The sequence below is a fragment of the Labrus mixtus genome, chromosome 16 (assembly GCF_963584025.1).
Source record: "Labrus mixtus chromosome 16, fLabMix1.1, whole genome shotgun sequence".
NCBI lineage: Eukaryota > Metazoa > Chordata > Actinopteri > Labriformes > Labridae > Labrus > Labrus mixtus.
The window spans coordinates 4694061-4717780 of NC_083627.1; the positions used below are offsets into that span (position 1 = coordinate 4694061).

Sequence of the window (23720 nt, forward strand, 5' to 3'; positions counted from 1 at the left end):
AGGGTGTGTGTGTTAATGTGTTTACATGTGTGTTCCTTGGAGTTCTTGTATGGGGTGGGGGGGGGGGGGGGGAGAGGGTGGAGTCTTGTTGTTGCCACGGCAACAGCCTCAGTTATGTAACATCATATGTTGTGTTTTAAACAAAGCATCCTGCCATGTGTACAGTCCAGACTTTTTTTCTTTCTTTCTGCACTGTGGAGAATAAACGGAGGCGTGACTTTATTTATTTTAAAGCGTTAAAATAACACATCTGTGTTTGTAACACTTGTTGCACTGATGATAACAAACACTCTGCTTATTTATGGATACAAATTACACTGAGAGAAGCAGACATTACAGACTCATAATTCACCTTTTACCACCATGCATACGCGCCCTAATTGAAATAGAAATAGTTTGTTAGCAGCTGTTTGCACCCTGCTTCCTGATCCTGTAACAGTGTTTCAATGGAAATCTGTTCCCCTGTGATGTGTGTGTTAGGTATAGAGCTTATCTCCACGGGACACCTTGGGTGCTAGAGCCATTGTGCTGTATTTATATACGGTGTTTATGGTCAGCTCCTTGCATATCTTGCAGAAATAGGAAGTGTACAAAGAAAAAAAAAGGGACAGAGGGATGAAAGGACGGCACCCTATAAACACTTCAGCAGCGTCAATCTTTATCCAAACGCTCCACTGTACGCCAACAGAAATAGGACACTCGGGCATTCCCTTATGAATACTGTCTTTCTTCACAAGGTCGCGTTGAGTAAATATCTATTTTTGATACAAAGAGCAACAAAGATAGAAAAACAGCACAAGAACCTCCCGTGAACATCGGTTAGTGAAGGACCTTCACATAAGAGGTCATTGTTCAGGAGGACAGTTCTGCTGGGCAGCTGTGCTTATTTTCTGTAACCACTCCAAGATATTAATAGACCGTGGAGCGTTCATAACGCTGCCGTGGGGGCCGTTTAGGAAGTCCCCTTCTTTGATTCGAGTGTGATCATAATGCTGAGCTGACTAAGACCCGGCTGACATGGCAGAGTCTGGGAATGTGAAGAAATCCACACAGAGAGGCCTCTTGGGTTGGAGAAAATGTTCCTGCTCGACCCCGTCAGATCTTCTCTTCAGTCTGTAGGCTGCAGGACTTTTGGGCCTGCTTTTGCCTAGTCCTTCCAGGGGGGGAAGGACTATTTCTGACCCTTTCCTCTGACCTCTCTCTAAAATAAAGTCATAAAAAGCCCCAAAATAAACCTTTAAAAAATGATTGATTGATTGCTGCTGGTGCATGCATATGTTTGTTTATACACATTTATTAAAACTAAATTGTTGTCAGATGACTTCTGATTGGTTTGAGGATCACATAACCATGGATTTCATTCCAACACTTCTGCTCTCTAATCGACTCCAGTTCAATACTAACAGTGCAAAATCAGAATATTTCTAAAAACCACACCATCAGATTTAGCATTTTTATGTAGAATCTGTAAACACACATTCCCCCACACCTACAAAAAATGACTAGAACTATACAGAATTTGTATTCAGTACAATAAAAAACAAAACATGCATCTTGTAAAGCTCCATCCAGGAAGATTCTGCTTTAATTGGCTCGTATTGAAGTTGGCTGAGGGTGACAGCAGAGGGTTTCTTAATAAACAATTGTTGCACTCTTGGCATTGCATTAGCTCAAACCAAACAGGCTGTCTTCTCCGGAAAAATGTGGTTATGTAAAAAGGTTGTCACAACACACACACACACACACACACACGCACACACACACCAACAAAAACACACACACTTCCTCCCCCCTCCTTGGCTTTTTTTTTTTTTTTTTTGTATCATGCACTGAAAAACCAAAAACATCTGAATATTCTGTGGGTGTATGGACCCGAAATGAAAAGATAAGAGCGACGTGTTATTCTCAGAGAAAAAAACGAGGAGCCCCTGTCACAACATTTGAACATTAAGTTAACATTAATTATCCTCATTCGTTTCTTTATTCACACAGCAAAATAAATAACCACGGAAACACTGCATCAATAATCAAGTCGCTGGCTGCAAAAGAGGACAACACTTCTCATATTCTTGCAGAAGAAGAAGAAAGAAAAAAAAGTTCCACTATTCAAATGTGCCATTTTAAAAGTTGTTGCAGTTGAAACAGGTGAGTCATAAAGCTCGGCTGAGCCAGGAGTCCCACTCTGCACTCTGCAGTCTGCCTGTGATATGAAGGTGGGCGGCTGTCACACAATCACTTATTAATGGCTAGATTTGCCTCACTGCAGCAAAGTTTCTCTGGGTGACAGCGTGTTTCTCTCACACACAGTTTTCTTTTTTTTTTTTGCAACAACTGCAGCTACTCTGTGTGACAAACTGAGAAACTGTTCAGGCTGCAGTTTAGTTCCGCTATCTGGGTCACCTCTTCTTTTTAAATTCATATAAATTAGCCTTTTTTTAAAAAATAAATACACAAAGCTGTCAAATGTGTTCAACCACGTGAAAGGAAATTAGTTTCTCTGTGAAAACTTTCGATTTCTTTGCGCATTTTATCTGAGAGCTATTTCTGACTGTGAGGCATAAATAGCATGACCTTTGTCCAACAGTGATGTGTCATAGCCGGACCACATAACACTTCAAAGATTATCGACACAGGATAAAAATAACAACACCAATCTCGATATCACAGCGCACCAACACAACCTGAGGATATAGATGTCAGATGATACAACATTAGGATTCATTTATTTAAGCAAAAGAGCAAATTAATCTTGTTCAGAGTCCTTTCTGAGCAGTAAAAACATTGAAGAATTGTTTCCTGGTGTTGTCACATGTTTGTTGAAGGAAAAGTTAAATTTCCCTTCATGCTCGTATGTTTTCTTCATCAGCTTAAAGAACAAGAGGCCTCAGCAGCTTGTTGAGTCTGTGGAAAATGTGAGTAGATGCTGGGGAAACACACGCATGTAAAGTGAGTGTGAATGAAGTAAAAGGTCATATGAAACTGAACCTAAAACATCCAACCTGCGCTGTTTCAGATTCAGCTTCATGTGTGAACACAAACGGACACATTTATCACTCTCACATTTTAATGCCAGCCCCCCTTTGTTAGTTTTCCTTGTGAGGACAGGGGGAGGGTGATGTGTGAACGCAGCAGGAAATATTCTGGTAAATTCTCAGAAAGCGAGTGGGAGGTGGTGGTGATGCATGTAACCGACGACCAGCGCAAGACTGCAAGCGTTCATCAGGTATGATCCTAATGCCTGGAATTAAAGTTATTAATTGTGTTTTCTGTTGGCCTGTGTGTTCTTTTCTGCTCTTTTGTTGTCATAGCGTCTGAATCTGTCTTCGTTCGTCGCTTCTGCAACGTTCTTTTTACATCATCATGCCTTGCCTCCTTTCTCTCGTCTGATGCCGATATCCTCCTGCTGTGATGGACATGGTAAATGGTTAATGGACTTGAACTTGTATAGCGCTTTTACACCGCAGGTCACACCTGCACATTGATGTGATCTGATGAAAGTGTCCATCGGTATGTTAACTAATCCATTCATACACCGCAGACGAAGCAGCAGGAGCAACTTGGGGTTAAGTTTTTAAGTTTTTTTCCATGTGGCTCCAGGAGCTGGGGATTGAACCCTCGACCTTTCAATTGAGACACGACCGACTCTACCACTGAGCCACAGCTGCCTATGTCTGAAATGTTCTTGAAATTTTCAGGAGTGCATGTGTGAAAACAGCTTCTGTGAACCCCTGAGTTTAATAGATTAGTGAATGTTGTGTAGTTTACTTCATCACTATAAGCCTTTTTTATTTTTCAATTTTAAGCCTTCTTTATAAACTGTGCTGAGAAAAAAAACGCTAGGTGGACACGGGGCCTAAATCCGGCCGTCAAAATAATCGGTTCATCCCAAACCTAACCTCTCTGAACTGTACAACCGCTCCGAGATGAGGAAAATCACGCTGATCACAGAGGACCCCTCTCACCCCCTTCACCCCTCCTTCCATTTATTGCTATCTATCTATCTATCTATCTATCTATCTATCTAGCTATCTATCTATATATCTATCTATCTAGCTATGGTAGTACGACATGTGGTAGCACATAAGCACATAAAAATGTATGCTAAAGGTACTCGCATTGAGTAAATGTCCTACTGAATATTATTTTTTGTATGCTAACACTTAGCCTATATTAGATAAACATTAGCATACATTCTGTGTTGTAGTTTTTTGTGTTAGCAATCCAAACTTAGCAAACTTTAACTCCTTCAGTTGCTGTTAAAGAATAATTTTGTTTGCTGTAAGCTACAAAGAAAAAGGACTTTGCTTTGAAGACATTTAAGCTAGCTCATGTAGCCTCCTCACCTCTGCAGGTGTATTCAGCCTCTTGTTTGACTAAAAGGGAAACAAAATGTAAACAAACCGGCTTTGCTAACTGGGTCAAGGACAGATCACGTTGTGTTGGCAGTGATGCTGTGGAGCTTTCTAACTTCTTGAACATGAATCTTCAAGCTGGTTCAAATGTGCCAGCTAGTTAGTTAGTTAGCGTAACCCGTGGTGTGCTAGCCTGCTATTATTAGAGAAGCTAGTGCACTTTTCTCAGTTGACATCTGTTGTTTTTTACAACCAGCTGCTGGGGTTAGGGGGGTTTAGAGATGTTTACTTCACTTTAGGTCACTTATCTTTTTTGTGTTGTTGGTGCTAGCAGAACCTGTAAGCAAGTTCTCTCAAATTTCGATCTGAGTTCAGAGTGAGATTTTGGCTGCGGTGGCAGTTTGGGTAAAATTTTATAAAAGACACATAAATTCGTACAAATAAAACTATTTATTGACAACATTTTCTTAGTGCAGGGGTGCTTATCTGCCCTCCCTGGTGGGAGATTGTGTGTGTGTGTGTGTGTGTGTGTGTGTGTGTGTGTGTGTGTGTGTGTGTGTATGATTACGGTTAGTGTTGTGGTTTAATCTCGTAAATTTACTTTTTTTTTTTACGTGGCCGTAATCCTCCGTCGTAAAATCTTACCCGTATACAGCAATGCTATTTATTGATTGGCTGTTGGGCAGCTATATTTCTTTTTTTGATTAGCTGGTGCGTGGCAAGCTCCTTCTGAACTCTATGGGAAACCCCCTTGATTCCTATCTGTTCCATAGTTTAAAAAAATAGCGGAGCAACTTGGTGGGTGTTATCCTGGTAATTTATCTGCGTGAGAAATACAAGGTGTGAGCGTGTGAGCGTGTGAACAGGTTTGCGTGAGACTTGAGAGCATTGTGTAAGCTAATAACTTAACTACAGTTAAGTGGACAGCTAACCAATGACATGCTAGTATCATCCGAGAGTGTTTACTGAACGTAATGAAATGGTTAATTGTCTGTACAAAATCAAAACAAGATGTGAAGCCACATAGACTTATTAGATATTTCCTAAATTACTAAATAAATTAACCTAAATGAGGTTCTTTTTATTTCAGTCTTCTTGATACTTCTCCTACATCCAGAAGAAATGATTATATCTTCTTTTAACTCGACCACATTATGTGACAACTAAAGGTACTCAAATCAGCTAACACGTCCAGACATATTATTATGGATAAGGAAAAAACTTTATGATCCCTTAGCAGAATTTACCATCTCTTTTCCCCCCCCCATGCATTATAACAAGCTGCAATATAAATGTATGTGCAGGTCCACTTGACCCTAAAGTCCCGTATTCACTCTGAATTATATGAAAACCTGCCGTTAGCTTTTTTGCTCCAAACATGTGAAATCTCAAAATACTCTTCAGATCAAAACTCTCATTTCTCTTAGCAAACCAAGTCGGTTAGCTTAAAGGCTTTATATGCAATTTTTTTGATCCAGCAGATGTCGCCCTTGAGCACCAGCATGAAACCAAAACAACTCGCGCTGCATTGTTGTGTTAGCATGCTAATGCTAGCGATCTTTATTATGCTCGTATCTTCACACTGCATGTAAATTTACCTGAAATGAGCGTGATCTAGAAACACAGTTAAGCAGTGAGTACAGTATGTTATTCTTCTTTTCTCTAGTCCCTCAATTAAACAACTTTTATACGTGAGGGGAGGAGTCAGCCGGCCGTCCTAACGATGTAAACAAAGTGAAGATAGGACTCTGAAAACTCTGAAAACATCACAGACAGTGGGACTCGGGTGTTACACCCATTGTAGACAGTCATGACTCACAGAGTTATTTTCAGAGGATATACTTGATATCTATTATATTTAAGTGTAAAAAATCAAATATAAAGACTTTAAATCATTTCACAACAGTGTTTGATTATCCTCTAAATATTGTTTGTTTTTGTCTGAATTTTTTAAAGTGTTGTTGTTGTTGTTGTTGTTGTGGTGGTGTGATTTTGTACCGTGACATCATTGTAAAAGAGGGAAACCTCAATTATTATTATTTTTTTATTATTTTGGGGCTTTTCACCTTTATTGGATAGGACAGTGGATAGAGTAGGAAACCAGTGGCAGTGGATCATTTCTGCAGAAATACAAATTTAACCTCTAGATGAATGCTTTTTAATCATTTCTATGGCTCTGTGGAAACCTTGTGTTTGGACAGGAAGTGGTGAAGTTCCACATACGTTTTTTTTTTTTTTTTGGAGTTTCGTTATTGTAGTTGTTGTGGTTATAAGCATGTTTATATCTGCAGCCACGTCCTGTCCGATGGTTATCTGTCAGCACCTTAAGTAGAGATGGGCTTCCCCCTCCTGCTGTGAACCCCCCTGGATGAAAACCTGATGGCTCATAAATTCCCATCAGGTGGGCGCTGGGATTCAAAAGCGAGCACGTTTCCTGTGCGGTGATGTCCCTTTAGCCCTCTCTGGGTACAAATGATCGCATTTCCCACTAATCCTGGACTGTGGAGAGAGAGAGAGAGAGAGAGAGAGAGAGAGAGAGAGAGTGTGGGGAATGACATGCAGGAAAGAAACCACAGGCCGGACTCTAACTCGGGCCGCCCGCTTGAGGACTATAGCCTCCGAACCGCTAGGCCACTGGTGCACCACCTCAATGGTTTTAGAGACTCAGATAATTGTGGATGATGATGATATTGATAAATGATTAGTAATCCAGAGTGGCTTGCAGTGTCAGGTTTATAAATACAACTCTCACAAATCTTGCATAATGATTTTTCCACCTTTTTCACTTTGAGTTCATTTTTATTAATGGTGCATTTAAGTATTTTTCCTAAAGTGAAATCCTGATTGATTACTTTAACTTGTACAGTATGTCTTCTCTGCTGTTACTCCTTCATGGACTTCTTCATTGGTTATCTGAGTGGTTGTTTGGCGCCAGAGTGCTTCCATTGTGTTTTTTTCTTCTTCTTCTTCTTCAGCCCAAAAAGGTGCAGAGAGACCCCTCTGTAATGTCCCCTGCTGCGGGTCCTGGTGCAGAGAGACCCCTCTGTTGTGTCCCTGCTGCGGGTCCTGGTGCAGAGAGACCCCTCTGTTGTGTCCCCTGCTGCGGGTCCTGGTGCAGAGAGACCCCTCTGTTGTGTCCCTGCTGCGGGTCCTGGTGCAGAGAGACCCTTCTGTTGTGTCCCTGCTGCGGGTTTTGTGCAGGGAAAGCCCAACCAGTAGTGGTGGATGGGGCACAACGTGACCTGACAACAAGGAACCTCCGGGAAAACCGTCAGTCCTAAACTATGTGCACAAGAGAGGGAGGGTGGGGGCCCTTTAAGGGGGCATCACGACAAACGACGCGTATTGGCGCTTTTAACTTCTCGTAGAGAAAGGAGCCTCGATGTGAACTTTTATGATATGTAGGACGAGGTTAAGCAGTTTAACGAAGGCACAGAGACAGAAGGGTGATTTTTTTTTTTTTAAGGCGGCAGGCTTCACAGGTCGCTGTGGTCCGTCGGGAGCCTCCCTCTGCCCGGAGAGGACACCCGTTGGCTGGGAGGCGGAGACGGGACCCCCGTTGACGTCAGTGGGCCTGTCTGTTTCCTGCAATAGAAAGTGAGAGAGAAGGTGAAGGGAGAAAACACAGAGCTTGTGTCCCCCCCCCCACCCCTCTCTCTCCTCTTTACACTAAAAGGTGCGATACAACCCCGCACCTGTATTAATAAATCCAGATTGGGTGCGTTTGTTTTGTTTAACTGCGCATTTTGTTGGCGTTACGCGCAGCCGGAGCGTGGATCTGTCACTGTGATTATAGGTCGCTTGTCGGTAGCTGCTGCCTCAGAGGGGTCGGACATGCTTCTACCTCTGCCCGCCTCTTGTGTGTCTCTCTGCCCTAAACTTTTTTTCGGCTCCTTCGTTTCCTACTTTTAGCGCTGTAATTGCGCATTTTATTTTATTTTGACGCAGCTTCTCGTGTGGACAAAACCTTTTCTTCTTCTGTGGGGAGGCAAGGTTTTTGAGCCCAGCTCTTTTGTTGCCTTTTTTTTTTTTTTGCAACCCGCAGGTAAGCCACAAGCTTTTTTTTTTTTTTTCATGTTCATGTTCATGTGTTCACTTTCATCGCTTATGTCGGGATTCATTTGCATGCGTGTGTGTGTGTGTGTGTGTGTGTGTGTGTGTGTGTGTGTGTGTGTGTGTGTGTGTGTGTGTGTGTGAGAGTGTGACGGACGTACGCGTTGGACAAGGGGGAAGTGTCCCAGTCGAAGAGCTCTGTTTGCAGCAGAGACAGTGAGGGGTTTTCCCTGGCTCCTCCCTCTCTCACAGGGCGTTCACGTGTTGCAACAGTCTCGAAAAAAAAAAAATCGCTATTCCCACGCATTGTTTTAGCTGACTTCATTGCATGCAGTTAAATCCCCACATCTCCTCTCCTTAAGCGGTGTGTTTGTCAAGATTGCACCGGTTAAATCCAGGCTCAGCAACGTGCATATACGACAGAAATCTCTGCAGCACCACCTCATTATTTATATTTTCTTGGATGTTTAACTTATGAACTGGCTGTATCACGCACTCTGTCAATGCGTGATTTGCGTGAACAATGCGCCGCTGCAGCCTGGGCTTTTTTTTTTTTTTTTTTTTTACATAATGGCTCCGGTTGATCCTCAGGTGCGAGCGACATAATCACTCAGTCACCTGCAGGTATTACACACACACACACACACACACACACACACACACATACACACACACACAGCAGCCTGTCAGCGTTAGCGCATAGCGTTACGGCGCACATTTGTTTTTTTGGCTTGGATCTGATGGTGTGTGTGTGTGTGTGTGTGTGTGTGTGTTATTTTTCTTCTTCTTCTTCTTCGGGTCAGTATCAGGGTGTTTCCTCAGACACACACACATAGACAGACAGACAGGCTTGGCAGACGGACTGACAAAACACGCCAGAGGGAAATGTGCACGTCTCTCTCTCCGCCTTTTTTCTTGCACCGTCGAACCTGCATCGAAACCGGATTGTGCGTCAGTGAGGGAGCCAGGTGAGGAGTGCATCGTCTTTTCCTATCACCTGGATGTGTGATGTGAGTGAGTGAGTGTGTGTGTGTGTGTGTTTTTTAATTATCATGCGACCCGATGCAGCCGACTTGCACCGTGAGATGATGTCATTGCTCTAGCGCCACATGTACCAACTGTATGGAGAGAGAGAGGGGGGGGGATCATCATCCAGTTGTAGTAAGTGTTATGTAATATTGGTGAAGGGGGGGAAACAAAGGATGATTCCTGAAGGACTGCTGCTGCTGCTGCTCTCTGCACCGTGCATTGCATGGGTATATAGAGGTGTTGTGGGGACAAGGTGGAGATGATGCAAGGGTAAGAAAGCTAAAAAAAAAAAAAAAAATACAAGTTAATGATGTGATTTTAATTTTTATGCAGAGAGGTGAGTTTCTGTTTTGCGCCTATTTCTGCACATCAGGCATGCAGCTCCGTGGGGGTTTGACATCCTGGTAACATTGAACTTCCAACACCCACCTTCTTGCCTCACAAAGCAAACATTTGCATGAGGCTCACATTGAGGGGTTCTGATCTTTTGTTTTGTTAAAAGGGCATCGAAAGCGATCAGAGTGCAAAACATTTCCCCTGTGGAGGTGGTGTTTTCTGGTTTGACTTTCTGCAGTGGTCTTAAGTTCAACGTGGGTTGGGGGGGGGGGAGGGAGATTTCTCTGATAGTATAACCTCTGTGTGGGCCGCCCAGCTGGCCCCTGGGCAGCGTTCATCACCGGCAGCAGCACAGTGACCCTTATTGTTTGCGTCGTTTCGTCATCTCGCGCTGACAAGTCGTCAAAGTGGAGAAGCGGGGGCTCCCTTGTATCAGCCGGTGACATGTCAATCAGACGTTTCACAGTAAACAGAAACGGATCCTCCACCTCTCCTGTCCTTTTTGTTCCAGATCAGAGTGGCAGATAGCAGCTGCTGCAGAGGTTATATTGATATGAGGGGTACATATTCACACCTCCTCTCCTCCCTCTGACAGGCAGCAGCCCGAAGCCGCACTGCATATTATCACAGGATGGAGAAACGAGAAGCCGGCAGAGGCACCTGTTTGAGGGATGAACTCAATCAGTAGACTCGGTGCAGGACTCTCACAGTGAAAGCAAAAGCGAAGCGGCCTATTTGACTCCACGTTCTAAACCATGACCGTGTGTGTGTGTGTTTTTCTGTAGATGCAGCCGAGACTGTGGCTCAGGAGGAGTCGACTCTATAGATCCACATTTCCCCAAGATGCACCTGTGAACTGAGGGGCGGGAAAAGATGCCGCGCACCAAGCAGAACCACCCCAAGAATCTAAAAGGTGAGTTTCCCCGCGATCATGTACACGTTGGGTTCTTTGTCTCGGTGGGTTTTGTTGATTCGAGTCTGAAGAGGAAGTGCTCAGTTGTCTCTTCACACCACTCAGTGATTGGATCACTTCATATTGTTGATATAAGGTCGGCGTTTGGATTGAAGGGTGACTTGATTTCCTTCCTCGAGCCTTTTTTTTTTGTGTGAAAACCCATCTAACTATATGTATGAAGTCATCAAAGTTCATTAAAATAGGACAGCCGAAGAGAGAGAGAGGACATATCAGGAGCAGAGAGTCAAGGCTGGAGGGTTACTCTGGGCCATGTGACTTAAATGGACCTCCAAATTTAAATTTCTAGTTTCAACTGAGTTTAACAGACTGAAAAAACAACAACATTAAAAGAAGAATGTGCCACTTTCTGATCCAGTAGAAGTCACCAGCACTAAACCAAAACAAACTGCTGTCTGGTGACACCTCCGCTGTTCTGAAGCCTCCGCTCTCCTCCAGCGACACACCTCCAAACCCCCCCCCCCCCCCTCCACTCGCGTTCACATGAAGGAGTTATCAAATAGAACGCACCATAATTAAGCTCCATTAATCAGTGGACAAAGTTGTCCTTTTGCTCGAGCTGTAATCCCCTGTGGCCTGCGTTGTTGTGTTAGCACACTTTAGTTAGCTCATAGCTTCACATTGAGCATACATTGACACAGAATGATCTAAAGACACTTACGTGACATCCAAACAAGCAGTGAGTGTGTTCTTCTTCTTTTCTCTAGTCCTTGACTCAAACAGCTTTTATACACAAGGTCGTCCCCTCATGTCAACACGGCTCAGACAACAGTTACAGCTGGAGCAGCTGAGTGCAACTCAGAGACACATTCACAGAGGATGAACTTGATTTCTTCTGTATTTATGTGTAAAACTTTGCACATTCCACATTTAAAATATTCACAAGCTTCTCTGAAAAATTCAGCATCACTAACTCCACAGCCACATTATGACATTTTATTTTAACCACATAACTTTTACTACTCTACTCGCAGTGCAGATTCTGTTTCTTCATTCTTTTTTTATTTTTTGGGTTATAGGTGAATGGTCATAGTTTAACTGTGTCAGGCATGTCAACATCCCTTCACACATCACGTGCTGCTCTCCTGAACTTGTCGGGACGTTACCCAGAGTTTGAGGTCGTGTTAACCAGACGTTAGAAGGACTTTCACCCTGCCAGCCCGGCTGCTACAAAGAACTGTTATGTAATGTTGTGTTAGTGGGGCAGAGACGTGTTGATGGTGCGGTCGAAAGTTGAGCGAGCCTACTTCGTTATTTGTATTCGGCAGTGCTGATGTGATCATGTGGAACTGAAGTCAGCTCCAAATACAGTCTGTAATCTGGACGTTTGCTCTCTCTGCAAAATAAGATGAAAAACAAGACAAAAAAAAGTTCAAATAAGAGAATTGAAGATGAAATATCATAAAGAACGTTTTAAATTGCCGCGATGAGGAGTTCTGATGATTTCCTGAAGATTGTTTTCATGCCATTAAAAAAAAAAAAAAAAAAAAAAGCAACCCCAAACATTGCTGGAAAGTTGTTGACGTATTGTTGTTGCTCAATGTGCTGAACTCAAACCAGCAACACCGGAGGCAACACGACACGGGTTTAGTGCCAAGTAAGTTAGCACAGACGAGACGTCTGTTGAGATGTTCTGGTGCCAAGCAATGAACAAGGGAATGGACTAAACTGCAGCAATCCTACTGCCAGGAATCAAATCAAATAACAAAAATTCTGCAATATTTGGACAATCCCCAACAGGAAACAGAGTTGTAGTTTGTGCAGGTTAACGCCTGAGCTGGCAGCTGTGTTGCTGTCGGCCATGTTTGTGTGCGTTCACGATACATTGATTTAGATTCTGCAACCTGCAGATCTTCCGGTGGTCTGCGTCCTCCTGGCTCATGTCAGGAGTCTGTTTTTCTCTGGAGGAGTCTGATGTGATTTATTTCTCTTTGTTTACACACAGCAACGTCTGCGGCTGTTGTTTGTTGTGATCAGGGGCTCGTATTGTTTACATCTGATGGGTACATGGTTTAATTATTCAAGAAGTGATCATCACAGTGATTAATCACAGGAACTTTTTTAGGTGGATCTTTAAGTCTCGGCCTCACAGAGGAATCTGACTGAGTGTATGAGCAGTGTGTGATGGAGGCTGAGGCAGCATATTGAAGCTGCAGCATCGTCCCATGTTAACACAGAGCATCAATTGGCCTGCAGGATTTTCGTGTTATGTTGAGAATTGACAGATTTACGTGTCAACAGACGTTTGCAGTTCACAGATCTGTGATTTTTTTTTGTTGTTGTTGCAGCGTTTCATGCTGGGTGTGAGACTGTGCATCACTGCAGTCGCTCCACACGCCGCACATGTCTTCATGTCTGTGAGCTGGCGAGGCCCTCTTGTTTGTTTATCATACAAACACTTCCTGTGCTCTTTTTTCTTTTTTATTCAGCTTACTTGGCCAAACAACATAAATAATTAAGTTTGAGAACAGTACGTTTCACCGCCCAACAGAGGACGATAGAAACGCCGGCCAAATGATACTTGGTTCTATTTTTAATGGTGACTGTTCCCTTGTTTCTCGCCGTGCAGACCGCGCAGACTGCAGCTGCTGCATTGTGGGGGATTTATCTTTTGCTTGTGGGTAAAAATTCTGCACTCAAAACAATTAAATTGACAGTAATTTGATTTGGATGGAAGATCCCAATGGAGGGGATAATATTAGTGAATGTTTCAAAATGTACCAGGACACATTTAAAGCCCAAGTTATTTACAGTAATATACTGTAATCAATAATCAGCCGCTATAAAACTTCAACGAGCTATAACCACCGACAGATATTTAGACCAAGGGACAACCTCCAGTCTTGAAAAATTAATCCAATAACTCCAATCCTGCAGTTCATCTAGTGTCCACTAGAGGCTGTCTGCAGAAGCACAGGAAGTCACATACACACCCATTTAAAAAAAAAAACCCATAAAACAGTTTTTACAGCAGAAATGAACGAGTTTACAGCCTGGTTTAAAAAACCAAATAGGTCTGATTGTTGTTGCTTGTTTGTCATCCATCTTTGTGAATCTTTGTGTCTCTGCTTGTGTACTTTTTATTTTGGAAGTTCCTCTTTTTGCATCTGTGTATAGTTCAAGGCTCTGGTTGTGGTTGTTCATCGCGTCCTTGTGGGTGTTTTGTTGTTTTTTACTACTTTTTTTTGTGTCTCTTGAAGTTTTGATTCTCTTTGTGGTTTTTTAGCGTCTTTGTAGTGATTTGGAGCCTTTTTGTCAAATTTCACGTTTTCTTCTTCATTGTGATTTTGAAACACGTCTTTGTCAGAAACTCTTGCAGGATCTTTAACCTGGATGATTAGACGATGTTTTAGTAATCTGGGTCGAGAATCAGCTTCAGTCTCGTTCCGTCTCTGAATGCATCGCAGATTCTTCGATGTGTGCGATTGAACTCGTCGTCACCTGCTTCATCTGGTGCTGGTGAACTTTCTCTCGGGGAGTCACTTCCTCATCATCTGACAACTTGTTGAGACATTTGTTTGGCTTCTTGTTTTTTTTTGTTTTTTTTTGCCGTCTGACCCAGTTCGTCCCCTCTCCTGCACTCATAGGCTTTCCCTTCCTCGCACAGGAAATGAGAGTTGTGTGGCGTGCTATCACATGCTTAAACTCTGCTGTGGTGAATGTGTCAACTCCAGGGAACTCAGAGAAAAAAAAAAAAGAAAAAAAAACTGCCCTGAAGCCGTCCAATCATGATGCTTAAAAAGACACCCGGCTTGAAGCTAAATGAGCCGTTAACACTTTATCTCCTCCGCTTAAAAACATCTCAGTAACTCCTCTTAGCACAGAGGCAGAGCTGGTGTTTTTATTCAGATTTTATTGGAGAGACAGGACAGAGGATAGGGTCGGAAATCAGAGAGAGAGTGGGGAATGACATGCGGGAAAGGAGCCGCAGGTCGGATTCAAACCTGGGTCGCCCACTATGCCGTCGGTGCCACTAGAGCTGGTGTTTTTAAAGATTTGGCAGGATGTTCTTGGGAAACCTCGTCTCTTCAAACTTAACATTTTCCCCAGTTGGTCGTCAGAAATTTGACTTTTGCTCACTTTTTCCAGTCTGGGGACACGAATAGATAAACCACACCACCAGAAATGACTTTTCTTTTCAAACGTGCCGGGTTCAAGTCGAGGTGTTCTCGCTGGTCTGTGTGGGATCGTGTAGGAGGGCACGTGTTGAAGCCTGCTGTCAGTAAATCAGACAAAAGACAAAAAACTTTAAACGAGCCATGAAAAGATTTCATCGTCGAAAGTTTTTACGACTTCTTGAGTATAATTTTTGCGTTTCTTGAAGCCATAACTCACAACAAAACCCCCGTGTGACCTTTATCTAATTCTACAAATTAAACAGCCTTTGTCAGTAGTTCTAATCTCATCATGTCCAATAAAAACAGCCCAGCAGTAAATCTTTACTCTAAGAGGCTCGTAATGATCGCTTTGTGTTTATCACGTCAAGTCAAACAAACTGGAACACGTTTCATCACTTTGACCTGTTCAGATTTAGAGTTCAGACCCTCGTTAGGTTTTATTTATGTGAATGAAATCAATAGTTTATTTATGATTTGTGATTCTGTTCTTCAGGCTTGATATCATTATTTATTTATGTTTACAATTTAGACCAAAATCTTAAAAAGTGGATTTGGAGGAAATTACCGTGTGTGTGTGTGTGTGTCTCTGTGTGTGTGTGTGTGTGTGTGTGTGTGTGTGTGTGTGTGTGTGTGTGTGTGTGTGTGTGTGTGTGTGTGTGTGTGTGTGTGTCTCTGTGTGTGTGGTGTGTGTGTGTGTGTCTGTCTGTCTCTGTGTGTGTGTGTGTGTGTGTGTGTGTGTGTGTGTGTGTGTGTGTGTGTGTGTGTGTGTGTGTGTGTGTGTGTGTGTGTGTGTGTGTGTGTGTGTGTGTGTGTGTGTGTGTGTGTGTGTGTGTCTGTGTGTCTGTGTGTCTGTGTGTCTGTCTGTCTGTCTGTCTGTCTGTCTGTCTGTGTGTCTGTGTGTCTGTCTGTCTGTGTGTCTGTCTGTCTGTGTGTCTGACTTTTTTCATAAAGGTAATAATAAATAAAGGAACACCTTGTCCTCACATGTTTACCTGCCACAGTCGTCGTCTTCTTCCCTGCAGGTGACATGTAGCATGTAGCATGTAGCAGGTAGCAGGTAGCATGTAGCATGTAGCAGGTAGCAGGTAGCAGGTGCTCATTTCAGCCCCTGACTGTAAACAAACATTTTGCTGAACCAGTAACCAGGAAGAGTAAAGCTGCAGAGATGAAGTAAACAAACCGATTGTAAAGGAACGTGTGTGATCACATTCCAACATTTTTTTGGGCAGATTATGTCGACATGTCATCGTGCTCCACCTCCTGTCACTCCTGTGTGTGTGTGTGTGTGTGTGTGTGTGTGTGTGTGTGTGTGTGTCTGTGTGTGTGTGTGTGTGTGTGTGTGTCTGTGTCTGTGTGTGTGTGTCTGTGTGTGTCTGTGTGTGTGTGTGTGTGTCTGTGTGTGTGTGTGTGTGTGTGTCTGTGTGTGTGTGTGTCTGTGTGTGTCTGTGTGTGTCTGTGTGTGTGTGTGTGTGTGTGTGTCTGTGTGTGTGTGTGTGTGTGTGTGTGTGTGTGTCTGTGTGTGTCTGTGTGTGTGTGTGTGTGTGTCTGTGTGTGTCTGTGTGTGTGTGTGTGTGTGTCTGTGTGTGTGTGTGTCTGTGTGTGTCTGTGTGTGTGTCTGTGTGTGTCTGTGTGTGTCTGTGTGTGTGTGTGTGTGTGTGTGTGTGTTATGATTAGTCAGAGCCGTTTCCCTGGAAATGCCAGCCCGTTCATTTTGTGGGCGGAGCTTGTGACAGAGCACTAAAGTATTCAGGGCCTGTGTCTAATAACGACGCTTTCTGCGCTTGCAGTGATCATGACCTCAGCGCCGCAGCGCTTATTGTTGCTAGGTTACGACAGTTGACCTCCACTTCCCTCGGTAGTGAACGCGGTGTGCCTAATAATTGTTTTTAGAAAAGGAAATATCACAAAGACAAAAGAGCGAGTCAGTTAAGTTTCTACTTCACCATTATTGTTTAGAAGAAGTCCCGCCCCTTCTCGATTGTGATTGGTCGGAGAGGGAAGTGGCACGGAGGAGCGCGGCGGCGTTCCAGAAGTTTACATTTTTTCTCAGCTGAGAGCGCTGTGACAAACATCAGAAGAAGCTGAGGGCGTGTTTGTGCTCTGAGTGCTGAACACAGTGAACTGCTCTGGTTTTTTATTATATTGAAAATGTTTAATGTTTGACTGTTGTGTTCAAATACAAACAAACTTAATTCAGAAGCAGAGCGAACAGATATTTGACTTCACGTTTGAGCTCCTTCCTGTCTGTGTTTAGATCTGAATGTTAATCATCAGAAGCTCAAACAGTAAACACAGTAACAGAGGAATCCTAACCTGCACACTGACTCGTCTCTTTTTTTTTTCCCTCGGAGATGTTCGGAAAGAAAAAAAAACCGGCACAGGTGCTCAATGAATCATTTACCCTGAAGCGACAGCGGACAGATTCATTCATGAAACTGAACAGATTAACAAAATGAAGGTTACCTGGGATCAAAGCTTTCACTCACTTAACCCATCATTTCACAATTCCTCTTAAGCCCTTTTTTTTTTTTTTACTGCAAATACTCTGATTCCTAACCTCCCCCCCCCCCACCCCCCCTCAGGCCTGTGTGTGTGTGTGTGTGTGTGTGTGTGTGTGTGTGTGTGTGTGTGTGTGTGTGTGTGTGTGTGTGTGTGTGTGTGTGTGTGTGTGTGTGTGTGTGTGTGTGTGTGTGTGTGTGTGTGTGTGTGTGTGTGTGTGTGTGTGTGTGTGTGTGTGTGTGTGTGTGTGTGTGTGTGTGTGTGTGTGTGTGTGTGTGTGTGTGTGTGTGTGTGTGTGTGTGTGTGTGTGTGTGTGTGTGTGTGTGTGTGTGTGTGAGGAATGATCCTATGACGCAGTTTGTGGGCATCAATGTAGGGAGTCAGGAACTCCTGCAGCCCCTCGGAGTCTCTGTTGACTTTAGTCAAACAGCTGGTCTCTAAGCAGCTCAGGAGGGAGACGCAGTGGTTTCCCCCTTCAGACAGAACACACACACACACACACACTGTCCTCTCTGCGGACATGTTAGTGATCCTTAATGTGTTGGAACATTACAAGTGACATCTAATTGATGAGCGTCAGTGAGTCGACTGGAGGGTAGATCTCGATCTGCGCGAGAACCCGCGACGTTTTCTTCTCTACTCGGCTTTAATTCTGAGAAAAATACGTCTAAGCTTCAGGTGTCTTCAAGTTTCACTTTGACTCTGCGGAGGTATTTGTTAAGAAGTAAAGATGTGGTGTTTGTTATAAATCAAAAGTTTCAACATGTGACTAATGTTCAGTGTCTCCAGAAGAGCTCTTTATGAACGTGAATCTGAGGAACACAGACGGTGTGAACGATGGTGGAGAATGAATCTCGTGTTCTTTTGTATCGTCGGGTGAGCAGATGTGTGAAATATTCAGGAAAGTTAAAACGCGAGCGAGTTGGAGCGGGAGGTGGCGTTTACATCGTGTTTCCGTCATTGACAGTTCTCCTCTGCTCTTTTTGTTTATTATAATGAAAGTGTCAAATATTCTCATTGTAACGTCGTACAGTCGTCTCTGTTGCTTCATCCCCCACTTTTGCGTCGTTCTTTTTTGCGTCATAAAAAACAACGACCCCCCCCCCCCCCCCCCGTGAGGTGCATGTGTGAACGAGCCACTCAGGAGGATTTCAGGGGCAGACTAGGAATGTTCCAGAAAGTTGATCTAAAGTCTAAACTCTCATTCAGAAAACAGATGACAAACTATGAGCGTCTGTCGTCGTCGTCGTCCTCCTCCTCCACTCCTCCAGCGGCGCCTCCGGTAGCGGTTTTTCCGCTCCTCGCCATCTGTGAGTGTCCGTGTGGGTCGCTCTTCAGTGCTCCCTGAGAAATGCCCCGGACTTGTTAGCAGCAGCGGTGTTTATAGAACTGACTCTGCATTCCTCTTGTCCTATTAAAAAAAAAAAAAAAAAAAAAAAAGTTCACGCTGCGTGACAAATCGTGGACAACGGCGGTGAAAAGGGGGCTGCATTTAACAAGGGGGGGGGGGGGGGGGGGGGGTTGTTTCGTTTACCCCATAAAGAGAGGGAGACGGAGAATCCACCCCTCCAACATGCCTCACTGTGCTGATAATGATGAGTCAGCACAGGAATAAAGAGTATTTTATAACATCAAGCCTGATTCATGTTTTTATGTGTAATTTGAAGGGTTTTATTGTGATCGTCCACACGAGCCAGAATGATCTGATTTCCGTCTCTATGCCGGTGTGTTTTTTTTTCCCCCCCGTCCTCGGTCATTTGCATCAACCTGTCTCTAACAACAGGTTTCTGTTAATGATCAGCCGGAGCGTCTGACCTCAGCGCTCACTCTGGTTAAATATCCAGGGTCAGAATAAACTGCAGAGCTGATGTCTGTCGCTCTGTGTGTGTGTGTGTGTGGCCCTCGTTCTCTGGAGACCTGAGGCTTCTTTTAGCCGCAGAGTGGAGGTCAGAGAGGTTTTCGGGATCCCTCGTCTGTCTCCGGCCTCGTCTTTTCACCTTCACTGTAGTTTTTTTTTTTCCTTCTAAATCCCGTTTTAATCCGTCTGTCAGGCCGGGGTCAGGGTCTTCTGTGTACCACCACTGTAGAAAAGAAGAATGTAAACGGTGAGCACGAGCTCATGGATTCTCAACCTCTTGAAGTCACTCTCATTCTTTCACAATCTAGTTTTTCCTACGTCTACATCACGTAGTACCTCCACACCAACATGCCTTAAAAAAAACGACACGAGTTGCGTCCTTGACAATGCCACACACATCCAAAAATATTCAGTCCAAGAAAAAAAAAATCGATATTATTCAAGGTAGTGGAGTGTTTCATTCGGTCGTTACAGTTTCTGCAGAGACGTAAATCATTGATTCTTTTTTTCCACCACTGGTCACCTGTTCTTCTACTTTCCAATTGGGAGATGGTTAGCTTAGCTTGTTAGCATCCATATATTTCCCGCAATGCTCGCTAAGGAAAGAAACACGGGGAGTAGACTTTTCAACATGTTCATTTTGAGCCATTTAGAAAGGTGTAAATAGAGGTTAGAGGTCAGATTTTAATGCTTATGTAAAGGCCACAGAGGTGCAAAGAAAGAGTTAACGTCCTGGCCGGGCTGAATGGATTTTTACATGTTATGTCATGCTCAGGCAGCCAAACCAGTGTTTCCGTACAGTCCCCTTTTTTTAAAATTACAGTGTGCGAGATTCACACAAAGAGAGCGTCTCTCCCAGAGGCGGGCCGGGCCGGGCCGGGCGGGAGGGAAACGGTGGTTTTATAGCAACAGTAACTACAACAAGGCAGGCTGAAACTAGTCCAGGGGTGTCTGTTTTAACTTGGTAACCTCAGAGCAGCTTTCACTTTGACACAGAGCTGGGACGGGGAGGGAGGAATGTTGATGGCCTCGCAGGGTTTGGCGTGAATGAAATAGAAGATGTGCCATCGTGCTATGTGGGTTAATGTCTATTCCATCGTTTCAAATGATGGAAACAAAAAAAAAAAAAAAAAAGAGCCTCTACTTTAGTGCTTTAAACCTGGAGATGAGTTTAACAGAATCATGCACGAGAATCAAAAGGTACGAGACACTTGTTGTGCCGCTCTCTTAATTGTGAGGTGTCTCCCACAGTGGGTGGGTGTTTTCCGTCACCTCGGGGGGGGGCCCTCAGTGGAAGGGGCGGTCGCTCTGTGGAGAATCTGCCCTCCGGGGGTGAGTGTAGAGAGGAGCCGCCCCGACACCTGCGCACATCTGGTTCACGAGGAAACACATTTGGGAGTCGGCTAGTTTTGTGAGGATTTCAGCTGGCAGCTTGTCCGTGTAATTATTGTTCCTCGAGGGTTTTTATTTCACATTTGAGCGCAGGCCGAGCGTTTATTTGCCTTTGTTGTTTATTAAAAAATGTGAGACTTTTTGAATGCATATTGTTTTGGACACAAAGTTTTGGATGTTCAGTTTCCCTTTGACACAAGACAGTGACACTTCCGAGTTCTTCTTCTTCTTCTGCAGAAGTCTCACTGTAGCTTCTCCTCCTCCCACCTCGCCTCACACTGTTTACTGCTGCAGACTCTCAGTTTGAGTGTCTGTCAAACGCTGCCTGTTCATCAGACGCCGGTGACTAATACAGGAGCTAACAGCAGCCGCCCGCGTGTGCAGAAAAGGTTGTGTGTGTGTGGTTGTGTGTTTTAAGTGGTGCATCTCCTCATCCTGTGCTCGAGCGTCACTGTGTGGAGGCAGAGACACATTTTTGAAGAAATCTTCAATTAACAGTTTTTTTTTTTGTTGTTTTTTTTTGCTCCACTGTTATTGAACACTCGCCACCATCTCAGCCATTTACGTCCGAGCTCCCCGCAGTCACATGAAACCGACTGTGTGTGGGTGTGTGTGTGTGCGCGTGTGTGTGTGCGCGTGTGTGTGTGTGTGTGCGTCCTGGGCTTCATCTTGTGCCTGCTGGCCAATCAGTCAAATTATTGGGCTTAAACTTTCAAAGTTAAGTGTTAGTGAAGGCCTCAGGCCGGCCCGGCTAAATTGGAGCTAACGAACAGTGACCTCTGCGCGCACACACACACACACACACACACACACACACACACACCTTTCACCTCAGCAGGTGAGCTTTTGCGGCCCGACGAGCCACTTCCTGGAAAGTTTGTTGAGGAGCATTGATGTTGGCAACTTTAGAAAGGTGAGCAGGACTTGACAAGGGGGAAAAAGCAGGGCGGGCGGGGGAGGGGGGGGGGGGGGGGCAGGATTTGCCTCTGCTGGCGTCAGCACAGAGAGCCAGAAGAGTGGAAGAGAAAAAGTCTCTCTGCGGTGGAGAAGCAGGACTGACGCTGGGGCCTGGATGTCGTGTTGTTCAGAGATAAGCTCGTGACACATCTGAGGAGGAGGAGGAGGGGGGGGGGGGGAGCTGCTCCTATACGCACTGAGGATGTGTGTCATCTGCAGAGAAATGCCCCAACAAACCTGCCTCTGTGAGACGGGGGGCTGCTGATCCCCAGGGGGGGTCTTTTTTTTTTTTTTTTATGATTGTGGGGAAAACGTGTCTTTGACTTTTAACTGCCGGGCTAACACATAAAAAAATAAACAAAAAAAAAAAAAAAAAAGCTTCGGAAAAATCTGCCCAAGTCAAAAAAAAAAGAAAAGGAGGCAGCCGGAAACCCTTAAAAGGATGGTTGTGTGGGGGCGCTCTCTGTGTGTGTGTGTGTGTGTGTGCAGCTGCGTGTGTGTGTGTGTGTGTGTGTGTGTGTGTGTGTGTATGCAGAGCTGGCATTGCTTAATGGTTTGCACACGCAAAGCCCGATGTAGGGGTTGCCAGGGAAACAGAGCAGCATGAGTCTCAGTCTGCAGGTGCTGCTGGTTGTGTCCGACTGCTGGAAGCTCCTACGAGGGAGGAGGGAGGGGGGAGAAGGAGGAGGATGGAAACTTCTAACTAACTTGTAAACGAAGAGCGTTTACAGATTCACAGGAAAAAGTCAAAAGCAAGGAAAGTTTATCATCATGCAGTTTAATATGTCGAGCCTCTTTCTTAATAAATCTGTGATAATAAAACAAATCTGGACGACATCTTTTTATGGATCCTGTTTCAACACAAGCCTGAAATTGAGGCTGTCGAATGTAAACAACAAGACAGCTGCAGAAGTTGAACATTGTCATTTATGCGATCTGCTTACATGGTCATTTTCTCTTTAACTGAAAAAATTACTGTGAGGGAAAATCACAGAAGAAACTTGTGTCTTCTATTTTGTCCACTTTTAAATGTTTCAGTAATTTTTCAGTTTTATAAATCAAGACATTTTGAGACGTTGTTGGGGTAGTTTTGATTAGCACCTTTACAAAAAATGATAAAGTAGAGAGCCAATTCAAGTTTTTTTTTGTGTGTGTGTGCCTTTATTGGAGAGACAGGAGAGTGGATGGATAGAGTTAAAGTTTGAGGTGAGAGAGAGAGAGAGAGAGAGAGAGTGGGTAATGACATGCAGATGAGGAGCAACAGGTCGAATTGGAATGCTCCCTGCTTCGAGGACTGCAGCCTCTGGACAAGGGGCTCGCGAGCTAACCACTTGGCCATCGGCGCCCTTGGTCAAGTCCCAGTTCATGAGTGGTCTTGGAGCATCTAGAAAAAAAGCTTTTTGTATCTTTAGCTCAGAAAAACAGGGAATCGTAAGTAAAAGTGTTGAAAACAAAGAGGGAAACATGAAAGATTTGATGTTTTTGTCTCGTCAGTGGACGTTTGAGTTTCTTCTTTTCTGTAAATCTTGATCTGCCTGATGAGTTTGTTTACATTCTGCTTCGTCACATGTCGTTAAAATCACAGAGAAATCTTTAAAACTTTGGATGTTTTGATCCTCTCTGGTTCCACCGTGACTCCCCCGCCCCTCCCCTCCCCCTAAACCTGTCATGTTTGTTCCAGCCTTATTGTCCGTGTGGCCCGGTCAGATCATGCATTGATTCATAAGGCATTTTAAAGAGCTGCTGACTCCCCTGATATTTATTTATGAACACAGTTTGCTGCAGTGACACAATAGATTTTAATGAATTCAGCGTGAGGGTTTAGAGTCTGCCTAATGCACCTGGGATGTGGTAACAGGCGTGTGAATGATCATGAAGCTTCCAGTTTCTCAGCCTTCAGGAGACCTTGACCTGAAGTCGTCCTCTGCTGCCGTGGCGACCAGATGTTGAGGATGAAGGAGAGGACAGGTGGATGAGGGAGGACGAGGTTAGCTCTGCTTAAGGTCAGGCAGGACGTGGGCTGTATTTATCAACGCTGACACTTTCTGCTGCTGCTGCTGCTGCTGCGTGGGACGTCTGCCATCATCACAGCAAACACAGCGGCCAATCAGAGCACAGCTGTACGTCACACGCATCAGGCAGCAGAATGACTA

General features: G+C 44.2%; 1 protein-coding gene across 2 annotated transcripts in view; it reads left to right on the forward strand.

Annotated features, from left to right (window-relative positions):
- Positions 1 to 10555: 10555 nt before the first annotated feature.
- Positions 10556 to 23720, forward strand: part of hivep1 (HIVEP zinc finger 1) — a 54534-nt gene continuing 41369 nt past the window's right edge. For both annotated transcript variants that reach the window (XM_061058791.1, XM_061058792.1), the window contains exon 1: positions 10556 to 10683. In XM_061058791.1, coding sequence (XP_060914774.1) covers positions 10644 to 10683 — 40 coding nt within the window. In that variant the 5' untranslated portion in view covers positions 10556 to 10643. The remainder of the gene's footprint in view (positions 10684 to 23720) is intronic.